Below are 26,181 nucleotides of genomic sequence, written 5' to 3'. Positions count from 1 at the left end.
ATTCCTTTTTGTCTGCAAAACACAATTACTGGTGCCAGGCATTTTGTAAAGACCCTGGGTGCAGTAGATAAGCCAAAGGGCAGTGCAGAGAATTGGTAATGCATTGAGCCAGCTATGAATCTGAGGTATCTTCTGCAAGATTGTCTGATTGGGACATGCAGGTATGCCTCTTTTAGCTCCAAAGTTATGAGCCAAGCCCTTTTGCCCAGCATGGGCAGCAGCTGCTAAAGAGTCAACATCTTGAATTTCGGAACTTCCAGAAACGTATTTAGTATAGACAGGTCCAGAATTGGTCTCCAGGTTTTGTCCTTTCTGGGTACTAGGAAAAGTCTAGAGTAAAATCCTTGCCCCTGTTCTTGTTGTGGTACTTGCTGTATGGCCCTCATGTCCATGAGGGCTGTAATTTGTTTTTATGCCTCTGCCCATTGATTATGTGGCAGGTCTGGCATGCCCTTTGACCTTGGTAGAGTGTGAAAATGGAACCTGTAGCCTTGGGACACTATGTTCAGAACCCATTTGTCTTGGTTAATCATTTGCCAATTTGATGAAAAAAGTGCTAGTTTTCCCCCCAAGGGGGCTGTCAAAAGAAAACTTGGAACTGGTAGAGGAAAGTCATTGGGACTGTTTCCTGTAAGGTTGTGATTTGTTTTCTCCACTTTTGGAGGTAGGAGCACCCCATTGTTTAGGTCTGTATGAGCCTTGGGGCTGAGATCTGCCTCTGGGACGCCTGTATCTGGCTCTTTGTGGTCTGTCTGAGACTGGAAAGGACCAATTTTTAGAAGGCCAGTTCCTGCTAAATCTGGGTGGCTGTACCTATAAGAAATCCTTGACTGTCTGCATGGATTTTGCTTTATCCTCCATTTTTTTTCAACAACTCTTCTGCTTTAGTACCAAACAAAGTATCACGCTGTAATGGTGCATCTAATAATTTTGCTTTAACATGATCAGGCAAATTTTGTTCCTTTAACCAAGCATGCCTTCTAATAACAGAACCAGTAACAGCGGCCCTGCAAGAGGCCTCCAGTGAATCATAACCACATTGCAAAGTATGCTTTCCCACTTGTTCAGTTGCATGCAATAAATCCTGCAATTCCTTGTTCTCTGAACATTCAGTATTTGTCAACATTTTTTGTTTAAGTAGTGACATAAAATATTGCTGATATTTAAGCATATGAAATTGACAATTTAAAGCCCTTACAGCCAGGGTGGCAGAAGTGTAAACTTTTTCCCCCAATCTGTCTAGAGCCCTAGAATCAGTATCAGAGGGGACAGGGTTTTTTGCAGTGGAAGCTTTAACCCCCTTGGGACCCTGAGATATAGTTTCTGGGTCTGCTTTGGGGTTTTTATATAGGAATTTATGAGAATCTGGGACCCTGTAGTATCTGTCTGGCTTAGCAGGTGCAGGGGGTGAAGAGTCAGGGGACAGTCCGGACTCTGAAAATACATCTACAATGTCTACAACAGGTGGAATAGCAAGGGGTCTGTGCTGAGGAAGAAGCAGGAAGTCTCTGAGCTTTTTCTTAGACTTAGAATAATCTTGGCTCCCCCAGTGGAAATGCTCCCTCATAGTATGCAGTGTTTCCCCAAAAGAATAGTCCTCAGGAGGAGATGCTGAAAGAATGGATTCTTCCGCATCAGAATCCTCATAGGGAAGCATGGAGTAATCCTGTTCAGAAGAGGAATCAGAGGAAATAGATACCTGATCAGAAGAATCATACTCTGTCTCTTGCCTAGGCCTCTTATCAGGAGGGGGATGGGAGCCCCTGATCAAAGTAATTAGGTCTACGGCCATTTTGAGCATCTGTTTTTTAGGCATGGAAGTCTGAATAGGAGAATGCTGTACTTGTTTCTTTGTCTTTAGAGCTTTAGTCTTTGTCTTTGAAGCTGAAGCTGAAGATGGCTTAACATAGTTGTGTAGGCCTGAAGACACCCTCAGATGCTGATGCCTGCTCGGCAGCTCCAGACCCATCTGACGGATTGATTTCTGAGTGTCCAATACCTTGAGTTTCCAGAGGCCCACTCGGCTCCACGTGGGAGTCGGTAGCGGCCTGTGGCTCTGAGGTAGCGGGCCACCAGGGGCTGCGAAAGCACCTCACTGAGAACCGGCAACTGGCCTAGAAGAGGCTTCGTCGTCGGTTTTGGACCTTGGATGCCTATCCTTGTCCTTGCATTTTTTGTAAACTCCGGTTGTCGGCTGTTCCACCGGCATTATATAATTAAATCTTCAGCTAAAGTAATGAAATGCAAAATCGAACAGACGCTTGATAATGCGTTGGTTGAATCTAGCACAAAACCGACAGCTAGCAACGTTGTGATCAGGGCCAAGGCAAGGAATACACTAAGAGTGAAAATCCTTATGAGGTATTTGCTTCCCACAAGAAATACAATTGTTAACTTTTTCTGACATCAGTCTGGAGCAAGAAAAAAGTTTCCCCAATGGGGTACTTAGCTTTAATGAAGACTTCGGTTCTGAATTCAGATTTGAAAATCTCAGGAGTCGGCCGACCGGCACTTGCGAACTGCTTTTGCTTCGGGCACCGCGCGGCAAGAAAGACTGGGGAAAATGGCGTCGGCTGCATCTTTTATGCCCCTGGCGCACTGACGTCAGGGAAGAGGCGACAGCAACCGACACCAGACCTAGACTTTGGAATTCTGGCTGACTGCGGGTAGCCTGCCAGCAGGATAACCCGAGAGTAATGACTGCAACAGTGAAACACGATGAACATCACCCTGAATCTGTGCAGTATTAGTTTGCCAGCAACCACTTGCCATGCATTTGGTGAACACTCTGGGGGCTGTGGTGAGACCAAAGGGCAGGGCTCTGAACTGATAATGACTGGCTCCCAGCTGCAAGTGAAGGAATCTTCAGGATCATCTATTCATTTTCAAGTGATAGCACACATCCTTCCATTCTATAGAGCACATCCAGTTGCCTTTCAAGAGCAAAACTAGAATGAACTGAACCATGACCATCTGAAATTTGGAGTTCTTTATGAATTTGCTTAGATAAGAGAGATCCAGAATGGGTCTCGGTTCCCTTGTTTTCTTTGGCACTAAAAATAACCCCCCCCCCCCAGTAAAAAATGGATCTTCTTTGGTCTGATGGGATAAAATTCTTTGCACTCGTGTGTCTTTTGCGATGGCTGCCCAGGCTTCTGCGTGCAAAGTGAAACATCTCTAAACAGTCAGAAACTTTTCAGGAACACTGGAAGGGTCTGTCTGAGAAAGAACCTAGACAGCCTTGATTCGGGTGGTGTCTTCCATTATTATAATTACCTACCCCCCCCCCCCACCTCCAGGAGAAAAATCTCTGCATGAATCTTGAAAAGCCCCTTGAGATTTCTGAAAGCAAATTTTCTTACCATCGCACTGATTGCTTGAGAAAGATCTCTACAGGGTAGAAAACTGATTCTTATGGCGGATAGAGACACTTTCCCATAGTGAACAAGATGGAAAGACCCTAATAGTGTTCCCAAAAAGATAGGATCCTCAAAAGGAGCATTGATGAATGGTGCTTTAAAGGGCTCCGCAAAGTTATACAAGCACATCTAGGCATGTCTCCTAATGGATATGCCTGCATTGCGGCCCATGAGAAACCTTCAGCCACATGACAGATCAACCTCATGGATACATTTGATACAGATTGTAGGGTGGCCAGTTACAAAGAATAAGCTTTTACTTCCTCCATCAACATAGACCCAAGGATAGAGTTAGAAAGTTCCTTCCTCTATAACCTAGTAAAATGTGCCAGGTAATTCAGCAATCGTACAGCAAAGGTAGCGGACGCATATACTCACTTTCAATATCTGTCCAAAGCCCCAGACATACTGCTAGGGGCGGACTGACAGAGCAGCTTTGTTCAGCTAGCTCCTTTTTCGTGGCTGCCACAGCAACTATGGCATCTACAAGAATACTTTGGCTCAGATTTATTTATTTATTTTTTATTTTATTTTACATTTGTTGACTGGGCTAGTCCAACTGGAATGAACTGAACCATGACCATCTGAAATTTGGAGTTCTTTATGAATTTGCTTAGATAACAGAGATCCAGAATGGGTCTCAGGTCCCTTGTTTTCTTTGGCACTAAAAAGAACCCCCCCCCCCAGTAAAAAAATGGATCTTCTTTGGTCTGATGGTGTAGTGGTACATTATTCTGACTATGGTGTACACGGTCCTGGGTTCAAGACTTGGCAGGGCTGATTATTTGGGTAGACCATGCCTAATCAACGTGGTAGAGTTCTTTCAGTCACCAGAGCTGCGGATGAAGGCAAGGTGGTTCATACAGCCTACCTTGATCTGGCCAAGGCCTTTGATACCATTCCCCACTCAGGTATCATAGAAAAACTCACTAAGCTAGGCATCAACCCCTATATCACTAGGTGGGTTGCAAACTGGCTCACAGATAGAACCCACAGTGTGAAAGTAGCAGACTCCAAGTCAGACTGCTGACTAGTCATGAGTGCAGTCCCACAGGGTTCGGTCCTGGGTCCTCTCCTGCTTGGTATCTACTTCTCTGAAGTCCAGGCCAACACGAAGGGACTCTGGCTGACACTGTTCATAGACTATTGCAAGTTGGGAGCTATTATTAACTCCCCAAGTGATGTTGACATCCTACAGAATGGCCTCACTGAGACCAATGACTGATATCAGAACCATGGCCTTAAGCTCAATGCCAAAAAATGTGCTGTCATCCCCTTTGGGAAAAAACGGTTCCCTTGATTACCACCTTGATGGTAGTCCACTGAACACAGAAGGCATTATAAGAGATCTGGGAACACAGGTTGACAGTAACCTCTCTTTTGATTACCACATTGCCACTGTGGTTAGAAAGTCCTTCTATGTGGCACATCTCATTACTAAGGGTTTTGCATCCAGGAAGAAAGAGGTCATTGTCTCCCTCTACTCTTCCCTCATTAGGCCAATCATTGAGTACAATGCCCCATTTAACATGTACGTCACTAGACACCTGCAACAACTGGAGAAGCTGCAAATGTACCTCACAGAGAGGATCATAGGCCTTAAACACTTGCCCTATATGGACAGACTAAAAGTATTCTCTGTCTCATATTGCCTACTTAGAGGCGATCTCTGCTTGACTTATAAAGCCATGCCTGACCCAGCTCCATTAGAAATGCTACATCTAAAGAAATCCCAATCCCTCAACACCAGAAGCTCCACAGACCTCGACCTCATTACCACAATCAACAGAATGTACTGGAGGGACAGGCTCATAACCCAAAGACTGCCCATGCTATGGAATAGACTTCCCATACATGTCAAGCACAGCATCTCGCTGACTCTCAACATAAATCTTGATGAGAGGATGGGAAATAGAAAATTCATCCCGGGATGACCCCAGTGGCTCTACTCGACAGAGGCAATGGGAACTAAGGTTGGGTGGCATGATGCCAGGGTAATCCTATGGCTAGGCTTGTAAAGGCCCCAGGGCCATTAGCCTAGTACACACCTATGAACCTATGGACCACTGCTGCCTGCCTGATAGTGTACTGAGGATCTTGTTTAGGCATTTGGGAATGGGCTTTATGGAATCCATCTCTTTCCATGTCTGGTGGGAGATGAGATCAACACACTCATCCACCAGGGGTAACCCAAGATGTAAACTGGGCCAGATCCAAAAGCTTCCAGGAACACAGGTTCCTCCTGAGAAAGGGTCTGGGTAGACCATCCACCTTTTTGGCGCAGGATTTCTAAAATGTCTCCAAATGAGACATCTTGTGGTGGAGGTCTGAGGGACCCTTCCTCTTCATCAAAATCAGTGTCCTCTGTCTATGATTCCTGAGGGGAATCCAAGTGTTTCCTTTTACACAGTTTCTTCCGAAGAACCTCTTCAGCTGGATACTTTGGAGAAGTGTCAGAAGAAAGGGGAAGTCCCTGTGCAGGGATTGTCTGGAAGCTCTTACAGACTGGCTATCTCTGTGGAATAAGATGATGAGACTTAGCACTGAAATCCAGAGGAGGAATGGGAGCAAGATCCAAAGAGGTGATAGCTGAAGATTCCCCCTAGACAGAAGAAACCCCCTTCCTACTACCTTGAATGCAGAAGGTCCAGAAGTAGAAAATTGGCCTCCCCAGAGGCTAAGTTCTTGGCTCAGATAATGTTCCACTCTCTTTGGGTTCCACCCCTGAGGAGGGAATTGGACCAGAGCTGTCCAACGCCGAGGCACTGAGGAGAAGCGACAGTGCAGAAACAATCATACTGGACAACTCTTCCACCCATTCAGGTGAGACTTCAATAAAGTACATGCACATTTAGGTCTGAAGTCACAAGAAAATTATACAGTTAGATATTTTACTGTATATTTAATCCACTGGGGACACAACAAACACCAACCCTACTAATGACCCCCCCGACAAGCTACTTATTCCCTATTGGGGACAAATGACTGTGGGAGGTCATTATACATGCAACAATCACAGGTTATACATATCACACACACACACACACACACACACACACACACACACACACACACACACACACACACACACACACACACACACACACACACACACACACAAAAACCTCAAAGCAGCCCTGACAAGTAAATTACTTGGAGTACTATGCCCCATGCATGGCTCTGCATTCATTTAACCCTGGCTACTGCACACAGGGAGTATGACGCACAAAATTACCTGGTCCCCATGTTGCTTCTGTGCAATGCCCAGGCTCCACTAGAAGTCAGCAGCAGTTGCTTTCCTAGCCCAAAATGGGCAAGCCAGAAGAAGCCATTCATGCTCACTCACACAGGTTGGCTAAGTTCAAAGCTCACTTATCTTGGCCACAGACAGGGTTTTATCCCTCTGTGTGTGTCAGGCATGGCCTGGTCCTACAAGCTAAGCAGTTAGTACAGAAATAAATAACAATGAGAATCAAAAGAAAGCAGTATATATGCAAAGTATATGAGCAGTACTGCCATAAAGTAACAGTGACTGAATAAAAAAAAACGCAATAGATTAGCTTGTAGAGCATGCATCAGTGAGTTCAATATGCATGTCACACAGCTTTAGTAAAGTGAAACCTACACACACGTTATCTTTCACAATTACAACACAGTCGGTATTAACACCTTAGGGAAGGAGGAAGCTGCTGCTACTACTCACCTTGGTTTACTAAAACAATCACATTTATTTGCTTCATTTAGGTGTTTTTTAATAATTTGGTCAACTGCTGCAGAATACCAAAACTCCTAACTTCCTCAGGGAAAGAATTCCCAACAGCAGGGACAAATTTTTAATGCTTTTTCTGCAGTGACAAAAGTGAAATGTGACCTGTGCAGTGTTGTACTTGAGGGATTGCCGAGTGACTCTAGGTTGCATCTTACCTGCAGTTCATTTTTCAGAGGAGGACTGTAACTTTCATGAATTGGCTTAAAGGTTAGATTACCAAATAAGGCTGTTCTGTCCTTCTATGTTTTTTTTTTTTTTTCAGGCTAGAGCAGTGACATTCAGTAGTACTGCAAAGGATCTTCTAATGCAGTTGACGGTTTCTTTGGTGTGTGTGTGTGTGTGTGTGTGTGTGTGTGTGTGTGTGTGTCTTTCTTTCAGCTTTCGGGAGCTGTACTAAACTAAAGCCTTCCTTACAGATATGACACCAATTTCCTCCCTTGTATCCCACCACTTCTGTCCATATTATCCTTATAATCCTCTCCCTTATCCATGCCACTTTCCTATCATTCCTATCATGATATCCAATGATATCATGATAGCCAATTCAATTACTTTCTCCTGCCCCTCTGTCAACCTCTCCATTATCCAGCCTGTTCTCTTTTCTCTCAAGTGTTCTCCTTGCTCTGCCCTTTATCTTCACTCTTTAAAGGCAGACTCTTCCCATCAACAATTTAAACAATGCAGCCCCTTGAGAACTAAGGGAAAGCCAATTGCTGAATAACTGATTTTCTAAAGTACCTATCCACTATACTTAATTCCACCACCCTCCCTGGCTTCCTGAACCAACAGCTAAAACATGTAATCCTCTCATTCTTGACACTACCAGTCCTTGCTATGGGTGCCACTTCAGAGAGTGCCATTACATCCTCCAAGCTCCTATAGAGTACTACCAGTCCATTAACCTTTTTATTTGATTTTCCACTTCTACTTCACATTTCTTCTTCTATGGCTCTTTACTCCATGTCATTCATTCCTATATGGGCTATTATATTTTGATGTCCTACTTTTGACACAGGCTTGGTCACAATTTGGCTCATCTTAATGAAGATAAGGCAAAGGACTGTGTTTACCTTAATTTTCTCCAGTCCTCCACACCTAATACATCTAGTAATGAAGTCCCCCACAACTGGCACCACTTCGGTCTCTCCTAATCAAGACCTTAACTGTGCAACACCTGCCCATGTGCCACCACCACCTCTGTTACTCCTCTTGACTGCACCCTGCTTCTTCTCTCCTGATGAAATGATAAACCTTCCCTTTTTGTCCATCTCTTCCCTTTCCTCTTTCAGGTGTTTACCTTCTACCTAGTCAAGCGGTTCCCCAGTCGGCCTAGTCAAGCGGTTCCCCAGTCGGCCTGATTTCCAAAGTCTTGGTCCGGCGTCGATTGCTGTCGCCTCCTCCCTGACGCCAGTGTGACAGGGGTATATAAGATGCAGCCAACGCCATTTTCTTCAGTTTTTCTTGCCCCAGATGTCAGGTGCCCCACAAATAGGTAGGCAATTCAAATTGCTAGTAAAATATACAAAAGAAAAGCAAACAACCATTTTTAGTTACCAAGTAATAGGTAATAAAGGGTAGATGACCTAGGTAAGTACCAGAAAGAGGGGAAGGAGGGAGGGTAACCTGGACTGCAGCAGTGTTTACACTCGAACATCTACATTTATGGTAGGTACAAAACTGTACTATGTTCATCGTGTTACACTGCTGCAGTCATTACACTTGGGTGGAATCCCAAAGCTGAGGTAGGGAGGCTGGATCTATAAAGCATTAGGGGTGGCTATAAGGCCCTGCAGTACAGCAGTGGCAAAGCCAGCTCTGGATTTGGAGTATAAAGGCAAATGGTAATTTGGTAAAGGTATGCACAGAACTCCATGTTGCTGCTTCCAAAATATCCTTGGTAGGTACTCCTCTGAGGTAGGCAGTTGAAGTGGCTGTTGCCCTGGTGGAGTGAGATCTAATGCTGCTAGGTACAGGTTTCCCATGGTGGGTATAGCAGAAATGTATACAGTGTCCTATCCATTTTGAAATAGTCTGCTTTGAAATGGCTTTTCCCTGTTCTCCTGCAGCGTATGCTACCAATAATTGCTTAGATTTTCTGAAAGCTTTGGTTTTGTCCAAGTAGAAGCGTAACTGTCTGTGAATGTCCAAAGAATGTAGTAGTCTCTCCCCTTTGTTCTGTGGTTTTGGATAAAAAGTTGGCAAGTGAATAGTTTGGTTTAAAGCCACACTTGATACCACCTTTGGCATAAACGTAGGGTTAGTTTGTAAATACACCCTGTCCTGGTGGAAGATGAGGAAAGGTTCCACTGCCATTAGTGCCTGTAATTCTGAAACTCTTCGTGCTGATGTTATTGCCAGTAGCAGAGCAGTTTTCCAAGAGATGTATTTTAATTCTGCTGTGTTAGCTGGCTCAAAAGGAGGTAAAGTTAATTTTTCCAAAACAAAGTTGAGGTCCCAAGTTGGCATAGGTGCTCTACGGGGCGGTCTTATGTTTTTAGCCCCTCTGAGGTACTGTTTGAGCAAAGGATTAGAAAAAAATGGTGGATCCGTGTTGTAATGAGCAGAAATAGCTGAGGCGTGGATTGTCCAGCATCTCAGTTAAGTATTGAAGTATCTGAGAAATGTTTGGGACAAGAGGGTCAAGGCTGTGCGCTTGGTTCCAGGCACAGAATCTCTTTCATTTATCCGAGTTTGCTTTCCTGGTGCTAGGCCTTCTGGCATCCAGAATGACATCCATAACAGCCTTGGAGAGAGGCATTGCTTGCTTGACTAAGGAATTTTCCATTCAGCTAGATTTAAGGTCTTTAGCTGGCTGTGAAGTATCTGATTATTGTGTGCTGTGTCAGCAACTGTGGGATCTGTGGCAAAATCCAAGGTGGTTCTTATGCTAAGTTCTTTATGATTGGGTACCAGTGCTGGCGTGGCCAGTCTGGTGCAATCAGGATCATCTTTAGCTCTTCCTGCCTGGCTTTTATGAGTACCTTTGGAAGGAGAGGTAAAGGAGGGAAAGCGTATAATTGTAGGTTTTTCCAGCTGAATGAGAGGGCATCCACTTTCCATGCTTGTGGATGGTAGCTCCTTGTGCAGAATTTCTGTAATTGGCAGTTCATTGGGGAAGCAAACAGATCGATGTCTGGGCTCCACCATTTTTGTGTTATCATTCTGAATATTTGTGGGTTCAATTCCCATTCGTGGGGGTCCATGATGTTTCTGCTTAGGTCGTCTGCCAGTGTGTTTTTCTCTCCTGGCAGGAATTGTGCTTGCAGATGAACTTGGTAGTTTACAGCTGTGTTCCACAAGGTCATGACTTGTCTGCAGAGGGGGTAGGAGTGTGTGCCCTCTTGCTTGTTTATGTACCACATAATTGTGGTGTTGTCTGTCTTTAGTAGTAATTGTCCTGGATGCAGCAGGTCTTTGAAAGCTATAACAGCATTTTGTACAGCTAGCATCTCTTTTTGATTGATGTGGAGATGTCTTTGCTCTGTGGGCCACTCGCCCTAGATACATTTTCCTGCCATGTGTGCTCCCCAGGCGTAATCCGATGCATCTGTTGTCAGTGTTTGCCTGGCTGTGGCTTGAGTGAAAGGCTGTCCCTTGTTGAGGTGACAAGCTTGTGCCCACCATCGAAACTCCTGTTGCAGGCAAGGAATTAGTGGTATAACTGTTTCCAAACTTTGACAATGTTGAAACCATATACTCTTTAGGTACCATTGTAGTTTCCTCATATGCAGTCTGGCATATGGAATTAGTATGCAAGATGCCATATAGCCAGAGGCCTGCAGAATTTTTCTTGCAGGGAGTTGGGTCTTTGTTGCCATTAAATGAAAATATTGAGTCAGTTGTCCTTGCTTGTCTGGCGTGAGGTAAGCCATCTAGGCCGTTGTGTTCAAGCTGGCCACCCAGGAATATTATCTGTTGTGAGGGCACTAGTTTTGATTTATTTTCGTTTACTGTGTACCCCAGGCAACTTAATTACTTTTTTACGTACGCCAGATGCTTTAGTAGAATGTCCTTGCTCTCTGCTTGAATCAGGCAGTCATCCAGGTATGGATAAATTTGAATTCCTTTTTGCCTGCAAAATGCAATTACTGGTGCCAGGCACTTTGTGAAGACCCTGGGCGCAGTAGATAAGCCAAAGGGCAGTGCAGAGAATTGATAGTGCATTGAACCAGCTAGAAATCTGAGGTATCTTTTGCAGTTTTGTCTGATAGGGACATGCAGGTATGCCTCTTTGAGGTCCAAAGTCACGAGCCAAGCTTTCTTGCCCAGCATGGGAAGAAGCTGCTGTAGTGTCAACATCTTGAATTTCGGAACATCCAGGTAAGTGTTTAGTGAAGAAAGGTCCAGAATGGGTCTCCAGGCTTGGTCTTTTCTGGGAACCAGAAAGAGTCTTGAGTAAAATCCTTGTCCTTGTTCCTGTGGTGGTACCCTTTGAATAGCTCTCATGTCCATGAGTGCTGTAATTTGTTTTTGAGCCTCTGCCCATTGATTTGGTGGCAGATTTGGCATTCCTTTTAACCTTGGCAGAGTGTGAAAGTGAAACCTGTAACCTTGAGATACAATGTTGAGAACCCATTTGTCTTTGGTGATGCAATGCCAGTTGTGATAGAAAAGTGCCAGTTTTCCTCCTAAGGGGGCTGCCAAGAGAGAGCTGTTTGGCAGCTGCAGTGGAAAGTCATTGAGGCTGCTTTTTATAAGGTTGAGGCCTGTCTTCCCCTTCTTTCTGGCCTGGTGTACCCCATTGTCGAGGCCTGTAAGGGCCTTGTGCCTGACCTCTACCTCTTGGACATCTGTATCTGCCCCTTTGATGTCTATCTGTGACTGGAAAGGACCAATTCTTTGTTGGCCAGTTTCTGCTAAAACGATGAGGCTGAACCTGTAAGAAATCTTTCACCGTTTGCATAGATTTTGCCTTATCCTCCATCTTCTTTAATACCTCCTCTGCCTTAACTCCAAACAGCACATCCCACTATAAAGGTGCATCCAATAATTTGACCTTAACATGATCTGGTAACGTATGTTCTTTTAACCAAGCATGCCTTCTAATGACAGAGCCAGTAACTGCTGCTCTACAGGAGGCCTTCTAAGGAATCAAACCCACATTGCAAAGTATGTTTTCCCACTTGTTCAGCTGCATGCAATAAATCCTGCATTTCTTTATAATTAGGAGGATCTGAATCTGGAAGCATCTGTTGTTTCAACTGAGACATCAAAAATTGCTGATATTTTAGTATGTGAAACTGGCAATTCAAGGCTCACATTGCTAAAGTTGCAGACGTATATACCTTCTTTCCCCATCTGTCTAATGCTCTGGAATCTCCGTCAGATGGAACCGAGTTTTTTGCTGATGAGGCCTTAATCCCTTTGGGTCCCTGAGAAATAGTTTCAGGGTCAGCAACAGGGCTTTTGTACAGAAATTTGTGAGAGTCAGGGACTCTGTAATATTTATCAGCTTTAACTGGGGCTGGGGGGTAAGGAGTCAGGGTTTAAACTGGATTCAGTGTACACATCATCCACAATATCTAAAACTGGCGGGATAGCAAGGGGTCTGTGTTGAGGTAAAAGGAAGTCTCTGAGCCTTTTCTTGGATTCTGAGTAATCCTGGCCTTCCCAATGGAAATGTTCCCTCATGGTATGTAAGGTCTCCCCAAAGGAGTGGCTGATGGAATTGATTCCTCAGCATCAGAATCCTCATAAGGGGGTAAAGAATATCCTAGGTCCAAGGAAGAGTCTGAGGAAATGGACACCTGGTCGGAAGATTCATAGTCTGCATCCTGTCTGGGCCTTTTATCAGGAGGGGGATGGGACCCTAAATCAGGGTAATTAGGTCCTCGGCCATTTTTAGCATTTGTTTCTTAGGCATGGAAGCCTGTCCTGGAGAGAGTTGTGTCTGTTTCTTTGCTTTTAAGGGGGGCTTAGACTTAGCAGAGGGTTTAATGGTTAACTGGGTAGGTCTGAAAACACCCTCTGTAGCTGTGGATTGCTCAGCCACTTCGGTTCCCTCTGTAGGGTTAGGATCGAAAAGCTGAAAACCTAGTGTGTCCGAAGGCCCAGCCAGCTCCACGTGGGAGTTGGAGGCGGTCTGTGGTTCTGTGGAAGCGGTCGTCAGGGGCTGCGTAGGCGCCTCGCTGAAAACCGGAGAACCAGCGACCGGCCTAGAAGAGGCCTCGTCTTCAGTTTTGGGCCTCGGATGCCTGTCCTTGTCCTTGCGCTTTTTATGCATTGTGGTCATTGGAAGTTCCAACAGCATGGTGTAATTGAATTTTCTGCCAAAATAATGTCGGGCAAAATCAAACTGATGTTTAATACTGCGCTTGTTAAACCTAGCACAAAACTGACAACCAGTGACATCGTGGCCAGGGCCTAGGCATGGAATACAATAGGAGTGGAAATCCTTATGAGGTATTTGCTTCCCACAAGAAATACAGTTATTAACTTTTACTGACATCGGTCCGAGGCAAGAAAAAGTTTCCCCAACGGGGTACTTAGCTTTTTTAGAAGACTTCTGTTCTGGATTCGGAATGAAAATCTCAGGAGTCGGCTGACCAGCACTTGTAAACTGCTTCTGCTTCGGGCACCGCGCGGCAAGAAAGACTGAAGAAAATGGCGTCGGCTGCATCTTATATACCCCTGTCGCACTGACGTCAGGGAGGAGGCAACAGCAACCGACGCCGGACCAAGACTTTGGAAATCAGGCCGACTGGGGAACCGCTTGACGGCAGGATAACCCAAGTGTAATGACTGCAGCAGTGTAACACGATAAACATCTACCAGGTATAAAACTTTCCTCAGATACTGAAAACTCCTGAGCTGCACCTGAAGATAGGCATTTTTTAATAACAATACACCATTCTAATTTAAAAAAATATATATCCTAACTAAATAGCTACTCTAGTGACACACATTAGTGAATTACAACACAAAATAGTGCCTCTTACCTTGGACTCCTTGGTCTTTGGAGTTATCAGAATGGACTTTGGTTTCTTCATTTCTCGGACAAACTTTTCTTTTTGCCTGTCATTTCCTTCATCCATGAGTCTAGCAGAATACAGGACTGGCTCCAGGTCTGACCTCTGATGCTCTTGCTCATGCTGGGACTGCAGGAACTTAGAGTGGTATGCTGGTTTAGAATGACCATGATGCACTGTGTCACTCCACGTCTCTTTTTCACCAGTGTTCTCTAAGTGTACTTTATAAGGTGTTGACGTTCTAAACTCCTGCTTTCTTTCAACATTTTTGTCCAGTGGCACAGAAACATCATTTTGCTTTTCACCATCCTTTTCAGTCCCATAAAATGTCTGCAGCTTTTCTCTTCCTAGTACTGCTCCATCACTGAAAGTAACTCTCTGGTTACACTTGCTTATGTTGCCCTTTGCGGAAGATGACAAAGCTGTCCTAGCATCTGCTGATGTACCTGCGGTCTTAACCCTGACAGAGTCTCTCCCTTCTGATCGGCCTGTACCTTCTACAAAGTCATTGATGGTATCACTATTTGTATAATTTAGTTTCTCTTTCTGCTGTCGGATATTGCTTTTTATCTGTAATACAGGAAAAGAAAACGGTATAGTTAAAATGAGAGATTTCCATTCAGTGATAGCAATACCTATTCATACAACATCTATTTTAAACATGTTCTTAAATCCATTGAATAAAGAAAGAAAAAAAATAAATAAAAATTAAAAATAAACTTTGCAGACCTGGAGGCTTTACAGAGCTATCAGTCTCGGTAGTAGTATTTGGAAGGCTAAAAAACATATTGCAGCTGAACTAACAAATAATGATACAAGTGACCTTACGCCCCTGGATGCATGCCAGCTCAACTTTGCAAAAGGCAAATTATTCCTGCTCATCCTGATTGAATTCTTTGAAAGGGTTACTGAGGCTATGGATAAGGAGTGTGCACTCCACACTGCTTAGCTGGACCTTGACTTTGACACCATCCCCCATGCTAGAATTATTGACAAACTCTTCCACCTCATCAATAACCCATACATAGTTCACTGGATTGCAACTGGCAGTCTGAGAGAACACATAATGTTATACCTACGACCATAACACAATGTTATGGTCGTAGGTATTTGCCTATAAAGCAGAAGTCACTAGTGATATTCCATATGTTGCTCTTCTGGGTCCCCTGTGATATATACTTCTGACATAAAAGCAAGCATCAAGAGACTACGGTTAAACAAGTTTGCTGATGACGTGAACTGGGTACGGTTATCAAATCCCATTCCGATACTCAAATTCTCCAGCAAGAGCCGGACCAAACAAATTTTTGGATACTAATCGTGCACTTACCTCACCACCAAGAAGTACATTATAGTCACCTTTGGTAAATCTAGCATCACTACTGTTTACTTTACAGATAACATTTCACTTAAATTTGACTAAATGATTAGGGGACTTTGGTACATATGTCTGTCCACCATGTCTCTGCGACAGTTATGTAATCCTTCTACAACTTATCCTTTGTGGTTATCTCATTAAGGTCCTAAGAAATTACATCCCCACTTTATTCATTCCTTATCAGAATGATCATTGAATATACTGCACCCTTCAATACATACCTCACTAAACACCTAAACCAGCTTAAGAGACGTTTCCTCACCAAAAAGATCTCAGTACTACCCTTAGTTACTTAGTTACTCTGATAGATGAAAAATCTTGTTCCACTACTCAGTGTCATACAGACTCCTGAAGCGTGATCTTTGCTTAGCCTTCCATTATACAGATGACCCAGCACTCAAATTCTTTCACCAGAGTGAAACAAACACCCATTCTAGAGATCTAAACCTATACTACCAAATAAGCAACACAGAATGGCCCTGCCCTTATCCATCAAGCAGAATACTTCTCTAGCATCCTTAAACACCAGACTGTATGACTGGATAAACAATTGCAAATTTTCAATGGGAGTATGTGGAGAAGGTCTAAGTGAGAGACACCGCTAGTCTCCCAAAATCCTAGGTAATAAGGCTGGCTTCTCAATAGTCTCCTTTGGAAGCAAGCTTAGTAAAAAGCTAAGAATTCATATTTGTTAGTGAAAGACCAGAAGGATATTAATAGGTTCATAGGTATATACTAGGCTAACGATAACCAGGTCCTTTATAAGCCTAGCTGAGCAATCCAACCCAATTGTGTCTGCATGTATCATGGACATTTATTAGAACAGGGTATGTTTACTTAGGAAGTTTCTAGAGGTTATGTTGGGGGGTTACACTAGTCTGAACATTACTGTCTGCCTCGGTCTATAAGAGACATGGGGGCCAGACCCAGGGTGAATTTCCACTTTCTCATCCATTGGTCAAGGTTAAACTTAAATAGGGTTAAGTATGGACTCTGCTTCACATGGAAAGGGAGACTGATTCAGAACATGTAGATTCTCCGAGACCTATATCTGTCTAGTCAACATGTCTTATGTCACAAGCAAAATTTAAATCCTTGGATCTAGTGGTTCTGATGTTGAGGGTTCTATTCCCACTCAGGTGCATGCATTAATTTTCAGACTGCTGACACTGTACACATTACATTATGAGAGGATGCTACAGTTCTTCAGATGAAACATTAAACCGAGGTCCCTTTTGCTTGAGTTGGTGGTAGCTCATGTTATGTACAAGATCCCATGTCACCTATCAAAAAGAGGAGGCAAGCTTCCCCACGGCCTTGGCCAAAGTTCCCCTAGTAGTACACATACCATCTCAGGTATCCCTTGATATGAACCTGCTAATCTATTGGGGGTAGCCCAGTTAACAAAGAATAAAATAAAATATAAATACAATAAACACTGTTGCATTGAAAACTAATCAGAAACTTGGAATGTTGCATCAGACTATACTTAACAGCCCGAGTACAAATATAGCTTGTGCAGTCGTCGTCTTCTACCTACACTACACTCTTCTATTAACAAACATGCAAAAGTCCAAACTCCACTCTTCATTCAGACAGACCTAATTTTACCCTGAATTACTTCCTAGAAAAACTAACCCTCATAGAAGATGCAGTCTTTCTCTTAATACAAACAAGAATGGGGGGGGGCAAAATATGCCCCTGACTCATCCAAGATTTAAACAAAAAAAAAACTTATGCTGGTTATGGACAAATCCTAAACACTAGTGGCCAGCATAAAGAGTACATCAAGCACTTGTAAATAAAAATCAAGTATAATTCACATGGAATACTTTATTCAGACCGGTTTCAGCTACCCAGCCTTCTTCAGTGAAAAAGCATTACCTGAAGAAGGCTGGGTAGCCGAAACCGGTCTGAATAAAGTATTCCATGTGAATTATACTTGATTTTTATTTACATGTGCTTGACGTACTCTTTATTCTGGCCACTGGTGTTTTGAATTGTCTATGGTTTGGCCGTGCATTTCCGTACATGCAGAGCGTCGGGTTGCTTCAGTATGGACAAATCCTGGCAGACTTGGAAGCAGCAAACGCAATGCTGCATAATACATACCTTAAATTAAAATACCAGAACAGCAACCAATTCTACAAATACTTATTACATCATAAAAAAGAAAAGAAGCACTGACAAGTAATTCAAAACTTTTCTGGAATGAACTCTAACTGCCCAGCGGGGATATTATGTTTGCTTAAATCTACAACTAGAAACCAGCATTTTGTCAATAAATACATGCATTTCATAATAGAAACAATTGAGGATATCATTAATAACCTCCCCTGATCCAACTGACCCACATTTTATAAACACATCTCAGCCAAAGACCAAACTTGCCCAGCTATATACCCTAACTGTCCTCGACCCCACTTTTTCAGATAAAAAAAAAAACAAAAATGAAAGCAAGGAGACATATTTAACATAGACTCTAAAAGCAGCACAAGTTTCCCTAAACTGCACCCTGAACGTTTCAAAATGACAGCCACTCAATCTCGTTAGTCTTCACTTTATTCATGACTTTTCTTCTGACCATTCTTAACTAATAATCATATTCGCAGACTACCTTATTCTCCTAGAATCCAGTAAAAACGTACCTATTCCATAACCGAAACTGGAAAGCAGCTTCACAATGCTATGCAACTGGATTCACAGCAACAGGCTTCTCTTTAATACTTTAAACTTAAGCATTATACCTTTGAACTCTACAAAAGCTTCAAAAAAAAAAAAAAAAAAAAAAAAAACAAACTGCTTTCATGTAACTTACAAAAATGGCAAAACGGCAGATACTTGCAAGCTGTAGCAGAACAGAAGCTCCTAGGATTAAACTTAGGCCCATCATTCTCAAAACATACAGACATTATCATCAAAAGCCCAGGGCAGCTTAAACTGTGCTATAAACTTCATCATCTCACACCCACGGTTCGTCTTGCCATAGTTTGGAATGTGTGTGTGTGCGTGTGTCTTTCGGCTTTTCCCGGTTAGGGTTCGCCACAGCGGAACTTCGGTCCGCTAATGATTGGTAGTTGATTTTTACGTGCCGAGTTACCAGCCCTGACGCACAGCCTTCAACGAAGGTATGCCCATTCACACATGTCTCCACACAGAAGATGCTCTAGCTGAGAATCGAACCAGACAGTGTCTTACTGTGAGGCGACAACGCTACCGCAGCACCATCATAGTTTGGAATGTACTAACTCTAAAAGTTTAATAAAGTTTCCCACTAAATACCTTCCACTATACTGGCAACATAACAAAAATTCAAACAGCAATAAATGAAATTTGCAGATTTGCTTTACTTACAAATCAACTAACCCATCATATCCAGATTCCACAATGTCTTACATGGTTAACTGTAAGTGAAAGGGCAACAGTGTTGCTCTCAATACAGAACTGCAAAATTATTAAGCTAGGACATTGCCCTCCATTTAGAACAAATCAGACAACAATGCTATGCACTAAAAGATGTACACTAAGAAAACTTTACCCTCATCAGGCCCTAATTCAAACAGCAATAGGTGAAAGGGCATTTTCAAAACTGGCACTGGCAGTCTCCTGTCAGAAATCAGACAAGAATGTAATACAGAAGCATTTAAAAGCAAACTAAAATAATTATTAGTGAAAGAATCAGCATGCTCCTGCTATAAAGAAAAGGGCCAAGAACAACCTTGATTTCACAATGGCCCTCTACAAATAGCCTATAGACAATGCCTCCACAGTGATGTGTTGTCTGAATATATTTTTGTTAAATGAATACTGTCTCATGATTGTCGCTTGCTCAACCATTACTACATCTTAGCGTTGTCAATGTAAAAGCTGGTCTTCAAATTGCTCATCGTAAGATTTTTCAAATTATTATGTAATCATGTCATTTCTTTATTCAAATCTTTTGTGATGATCACTGAAACAAATATGCTTGTTTCTATGTAAATACTTGATGTTCGATACTGTTTAAATTAATTTACAATGTCATTTCTGCCATTAAGCCTGGGTTGTCTCTAAAGAGGATCTGTCAGCCATTCTACTGACCTGGTTACCAAAAGTAATCAATCAATTAATTTATTAAATAAACAGATGGACAGATAAATAAGTAAGATGGAAAACATCACAATAAAATTGCCAAGATTGCCCTTAATCAGTCACAAAAATCCTAGCATTTCTTATCTCTTTTACTGCTTTGGTGGCTTGAACTACACTATATACTGATTTTTGAACAATCCCAAACTACCCTAATAAATGTTCAGCATTACATTTCATCATTTCTAAATAAACTCCAAGACGACATCTCAACACAAGATTTAAATTAAATATCATCCACTAAAAATCAATAATCATTATGTGGATTCTCTACACTTTGTATATACACATCTGAACTACAGATTTATTCACCACAAAGATTAGTGTGGATAAATGCAAAACAACACTACCAAAACCTGCATTACGACCACTTGGTTGTGAATTTGTAATAAAGGATGACATACAAACAGATTTTAAATTTGGCTACATAATTTCCCTTGTTCCACTTCTATTTAAGGATCACTTGGTGATAAAATAGCATTTTATTTCAAAACATCTCCTTAAACTCTTTCACCTTTTTACTTCCCTTCCGAGGATCTTCTTTCTACTTTTATATTTTTGTTGTAATCGAATTACTTGCTCTACTCTTGCCTTTTTATTGACGTTTTTCTTCATAGTTTCTTTTCAGACTATTTCCCATACTACTTTTTCCATTGAACAGTGCAAATGTAACCTAGCATGTTTCAAATATGTACACATTTATATTTGCAAATGTATTTACTTACATGTCCTTACTATGATCAATTCTTTGTATAAATCTATTATCGTAAATGCTCATATCTACCGATACACAAGTAAGGCTTGATTATGTTTTACTGGTGTGTTAAGTAATAATGTTTGACAGGGTGTGTGTTACTGTGTATATAACGGCTGCCCAGGGGTGTTCTGAGCCCTGACAATGGAGGCAAAGAGCCTCTACACCATTGTAAGCGTGTTATGCACACAATAACACACACACAGGAGGGCATTAGTGTGCTTAGAGAATGGGCTGTTACATTGTTTTGTATTTGTTTGTTTTTAAGTACTAGATGTACATTTTTTTAATAATTTTGATGTAAAACAGTTCCTCTGTCTACTGGTTCAAACTTTTTGTAGTATATGCTGGCAAATCATTGCAGGTTGAAGTCAATAAATAATCAGCCACATCTGAGTTTAATACATTATCAAAGATCTCAACTAATGAGGGAGAGATCTCAACAGAATGCGAGACAAACCCAGAAGTAATCAAGGACACTTTTAAAATGTTATAGGCGATTACTAGGATAATGGTACAAGAGCTTTTACAAGCCTAGCCAATAATATCCAGGATATGGACAATATTATATCTTAATTCCCCAGATATGGGATGGGATAGTATCAGGGTAGTGGGTCTTTGGGTGTTGGAGCCTCAAGTCATTTTACAGACTGCCTCTGTCTTCAAGGGACATGGCAAGTACCCTGGGAGTGAATTTATGGTTTCCCATCCATTTATCCAAATTCCTTTTGAAGTGAGTAAGGGATGAGCTTTGTTTAATTCCACAGATAAGGTAGACTTTGAGATAAGAATCTGTCTCTCCAGCAAATTCTGCTAGAGTCAGAATTAAGGTTCATGTCTATGGAAAGAGTTACCCTTATATAATTATTCTTCTGTATGTGTAACATTTTCATCAGGGCTGAATCAGAGAATGCCTTTGAGGACAGGCATAAGTCCCCTCTCCATAAGGAGTAAAGGGATATGGCCTTTAGTTGGTTTGCACAAGACATATGTCTTACACTTTGTATTTTTTTTAGCGATAAACCTCAGAGGCCAGTCCACTTGGTTAAGTTCCTTGTTAGATACACGCAGTACCATACTTGATTATGGGCCTGATGAGAGAAGAGTACTATTAATTTGAGACACTGAAAGAATAAGAAAATGTGAATTAATTAATATACATTTTCTGAAGTAAAAAAAAAAAAAAGCCTGCAACTCTATTCTAATGTAATTCATCACCTTTCTACAAAAGTCACAAGTTTTAGGAAGGATTAAAGAAGGCAGAGCTAACATTTGAGTCAAAATCAGGGGTGTCCCTGAAAGTCAGGGACAGTTCAGAGGTATGGGACTCCACATCCTTAAGAAAATGAATGTTAACATAAATCATGTTTTTATAGCAATGTTGTATTGTGATAAGAGCAATATTTAAAATCTGTCCCTGTTTTTGAGCCTTTGTCCCCACATTATTTTAGGCTTTATCTGGATTTCTTAAGCTAAGTGTTTGAAAGATATAAATACCTATTCATTTTAAAGGAGTTATATCCACTGTTTGATCGACCTTCTCTCTCTCTCTCTCACACACACATACACCCATTCACCCACCCACCCACATACATACATACATCCGCTTTCATGCACCTTAGCACCCACATACACACAATTTCCTGTTTTTTATCCATTTGTTTTCATTTTACACTCACTAAACAGCAAACATGCTGCTTAGCGAGCATAAAATAATGGCTCAATCACTCTCCCTCTTCCGAGCGGGTGAGTGCACGCACACAGACAAAAACACTCCGATGCTTTATTTTTTTTATTTTATTTTTTTAACTTAATATTTTACAGTTGCTAAACAGCAAAAGCTCTGTTTAGCAAGTGTAAAATAATGGCAGCTGTTAGTTCCGTTACAGTCCGAGCTCCACAGCAGCTTAATATGCTGCCATGAAGTGGTGGCCTCCTTTTAAGTGGGCATAGCATTACCTGAACATTAACTCTCTGCTGGAGAAAAGTGGTGATGTACAGGTTGCCCATTCTCTAATGTCATGTAAATAATATTCAGAATAACCCAATGATCTGTCTTGTTTAAACCCCTCCAGGACTCAGCTGAAAAAGGGCAGTTATTTCTTCATTTGGACCAGCTCAGTAAAATCATCACAGCTGCTAGAAAACTGCACCTTCAAGCTTTCTGCGATTTTCATCAGACTGCACAAAATTAACATTTTTCCAGTTTATCACAGTAACTAAAATTATAAAAGAATACTTAAACCTAGTAAATGATGGCAAAAGTTTAACTACATTTTATAGTCTACAGAAAGTACAGCCCTAGTAAATCAGTTTTAAGTTAGTTTCACTATTCTTGACATTACATCAATAGTCTTGATCATAAGAATTCCAACTTACATTTCACTTGCTCAGATCATTAAACAACAGGTGTAAGAGGTGTAAGATAACAGGAGTAGAATGCCCTCCCGTCACCAGGATAAGGCAGTCACAACAAAGTTTTTTGGCATTTTAATGGCTTGGATGGTTTTAGGTTTTGTCTACTATAAATGCTTCAGTCTGAAAGGATTTTAATACAGACACACAAGAGAAATTTAGATCGTTGGCCATTCAGATCACAGACACAAAGCACATAGAAACTTACTTTTTAAAATATTAATCACCTGTTCTGTGTTTTTAGTCATTTTTAAACTAACACAAATAATGACATCAATGAAATGTATAAATTAATAGAAAAAAAAAAAATCACAGCACAATATGTTACTTGCACTTAAGCATTTTGGAATTACATTTTGCTGCTAAACACATGGTCTGGGTAAGGACAATTCATTACTTGATAATTAATTATGCAACAAAACAGGCACACATAATTTATAGTGAAAGTAATTTGCTCAAGATGGAAGAAAGTACAGTTGTGTAAAATCCTACCATAACAGTAGATGTTTTTTTCACCGTTGCAGTATTCATGACAATAGGGATCCTCTGCCAAGGGTGGCCTAACATCTGGCCAGTATACCAAAGCCCTTAGGTTGCTTTAAGGTACGCTATACATCCACGTATGCTCCGTGTGTAGTGTAGGGCATAAAGATGATGTCCAGACATACCATCCTCAGAGCTGAGAACCTCAGTAGAACTCCATTCCAAGGAATAGAGAGGTAATGTATATCCAAAAGAGAAATGGACCAGGGGCGGAGAGAGCGAATATTGAAACAATGAAGAGAATGACATCTACAGTTATGCTAAAATTTTACACAACTGTGCTATGTCCTTCCATTTCACTGTTGCAGTATTCATTACAATAGGGAGAGTGCCAAAGCTGTGGAAGGAGGAGGACCAGCAGAGCTATCTAGGAAGCCATGAAGGATGGTCCTAGCAAAGCTAGCTCTATCTCTGGAAATTCCATCCAACGTGTAGTGCTTGGTAAATGTATGTGCAGACATCCAGGTAACTGCCTCAAGAATAGAGTTAGTATCCAAACTCTTGAAAAAAGCAACAGAAGCCACAACTCTAGTAGAATGAACCTTAACATAAGGAAGGCAGGCTCTTACCATGAAATGAATAACATAAAGAAATGGCTTTAAAAATCCAAGAAAAAATAGTTTGCTTGGACACAGCCAATCCCAAGGACCTAGGATGAAAAGAAACAAAGAGCTGATCAGATTTATGACAAGTCTTAGTTTTATCCAAATAAAATCTGAGTTGTTTATGCACATCCAACGTGTGCAGCACCATCTCACTGGCAAACTGCAGAGAAGGGAAAAAAGTGGGCAAAAGAACAGACTGATTAACAGACAACTCATTCAAACCACCTTGGGTATAAAAGAAGAATTAGTACAAAGAGATACCATGTCCTTATGAAATACCAAAAAAGGAAGACAAGCCATAAAGGTTTGAAGCTCAGACACCAGTCTGGCAGAAGTAAGGGCTAACAAAAGTACAGTCTTCCAAGAGCAATGCTGCAAGGAATGAAGCTGCAAGCTCAAAAGGAGCCTGGGTCAATTTTTCTAAAACAAAAATAAGATCTTAGGGAGGAAGAACAGGCTTCCTGGAAGGCCAAAGATGAAGGATGCCTTTAAGGAATTGTTCAGAATAAGCCAACCCAGCATTGAGCAATTCACACAGATAAGAAAGGAGCAAAGTAGCAGCCACAGAAAATAAATCCAGGTTACGAGAAAGACACCAAACAGAAAACCTTCTCCATTTCGATAAGTAGGATTTCCTAGTACTGAGTTTACTGGGCTCCTGGACGCTAAGCACGCCCTCAGAAAAAAAGGTGTCTCAGACCATAAACTAATCTCACTGGATATTCACATCCCGACCCCACCCCCTGCCCAGAAAACCACAGTGAAAAACTTCTCTAAAGCAAATTTCACACTCCTCAAAACCGAGGTGGAATCCTTCAAAGCCCCCGGGCCTGTGGAAAATACGGCCCAGACTGCAGAATCCTTTATAAACACATTCTATGAACACCTTCAGGAATGCATGGATCATGCAATCCCAAATAAAACCAAGACCCAATCCTCCAAAGGCAGACGTCCTGTCTGGTGGACCCCACCCATAAACAAACTATACAATAGAAGGAGGAAGCTACTACATGATAGAGCAAAATCCCAAAAAGGGAAGGCATCTCTGATCTGTATTAGCAAAAAACTACGGACACTCATAAAAATCGTCTTAGGCCAGCTTTGAGAGAAAAATTACACAGGACACTAAGGATAATCACAAGGTTTTCTTTAGTTATGTTAGGAACCTGGGTGGGAATTCCCAGATATGCTCAGAATTAGTCCAAAATTACAACAAATACACCGAACCCACAGACATTGCCAACATCCTAGCTGACAGGTTCAGCGCAAACTCCCCCCCCCCACCAAAAGAGCAAATATCTATCCCAGCAGAGTGCTGCCCCCCTGACATCTCAGATGCTCAGGTAAGAGCCGCCCTCTCCAAAGCAAAAAACACAGCATCAATGGGACCAGACGGTGTCCCGGGCTGCGTCCTACATGAACTCCAAGAAGAGCTAAGCCCAAACATAAAACTACTGTTCAATCTCAGCCTTACTACAGGATATGTGCCCAAAGAGTGGCGTACAGCAACAGTTGTCCCTCTCCACAAAGGTGGTGCCTCAACGGATCATGGAAACTATCGCCCCATAAGCCTGACTAGCTTGGTCTGCAAAGCTATGGAAAGGATCATCATGGACCTCATAAATAAAGATATTGGGGACCTACAGACACTGGATCCTATCCAGTTCGGCTTTAAGGGCAGATCCTGCCTCTTAAACCTGGTTGATTTCTTTGAAACAGTCACCGAGGCCATTGACGAGGGGAAGGTGGTCCACATAGCCTACCTGGACCTCGAAAAAGCCTTCGATACAATACCCCACTCGGGCATTATAGATAAGCTCACCAGCTTAAATATAAACCCCCATGTCACTAGATGGGTTGCAAACTGGCTCAAGGACAGAACCCACATGGTTAGAATTGCTGGAGCCATGTCAGACTCCAAACCAGTTACAAGTGGCGTCCCACAAGGCTCAGTCCTGGGACCTCTCCTGTTCGGTATATATTTCTCGGAGGTGCAGGCCAACACGGAAGGACTGTGGCTGACCAAGTTCGCAGATGACTGCAAACTGGGTGCCATAATCGACTCTCCAGCTGAAACAAGCATCCTCCAAAAGGGCCTCATATAAACAGACAACTGGTGCCAGAGCCATGGCCTCAAGCTAAACGCCAAAAAGTGTATAGTCATCCCCTTTGGCAAAAACAAAGTGCCCACAAATTACCACA

The 26,181-nt window shown here is 42.1% G+C and overlaps 1 protein-coding gene across 1 annotated transcript in view; it reads right to left on the bottom strand.

Annotated features, from left to right (window-relative positions):
• Positions 1 to 26,181, bottom strand: part of LOC122794553 (migration and invasion inhibitory protein) — an 889,312-nt gene that overhangs the window by 734,172 nt on the left and 128,959 nt on the right. The window contains exon 3 of the mRNA XM_044063041.1: positions 14,127 to 14,726. Within this exon, the coding sequence (XP_043918976.1) occupies positions 14,127 to 14,726 (600 nt within the window). The remainder of the gene's footprint in view (positions 1 to 14,126; positions 14,727 to 26,181) is intronic.

Source organism: Protopterus annectens, chromosome 2.part1 (assembly GCF_019279795.1).
Source record: "Protopterus annectens isolate FY-2018-M chromosome 2.part1, PAN1.0, whole genome shotgun sequence".
In the NCBI taxonomy this organism is placed as follows: domain Eukaryota; kingdom Metazoa; phylum Chordata; order Ceratodontiformes; family Protopteridae; genus Protopterus; species Protopterus annectens.
The sequence above is the reverse complement of the archived record's forward strand: the minus strand, read 5'-3'. Positions and strand labels throughout refer to the sequence as shown.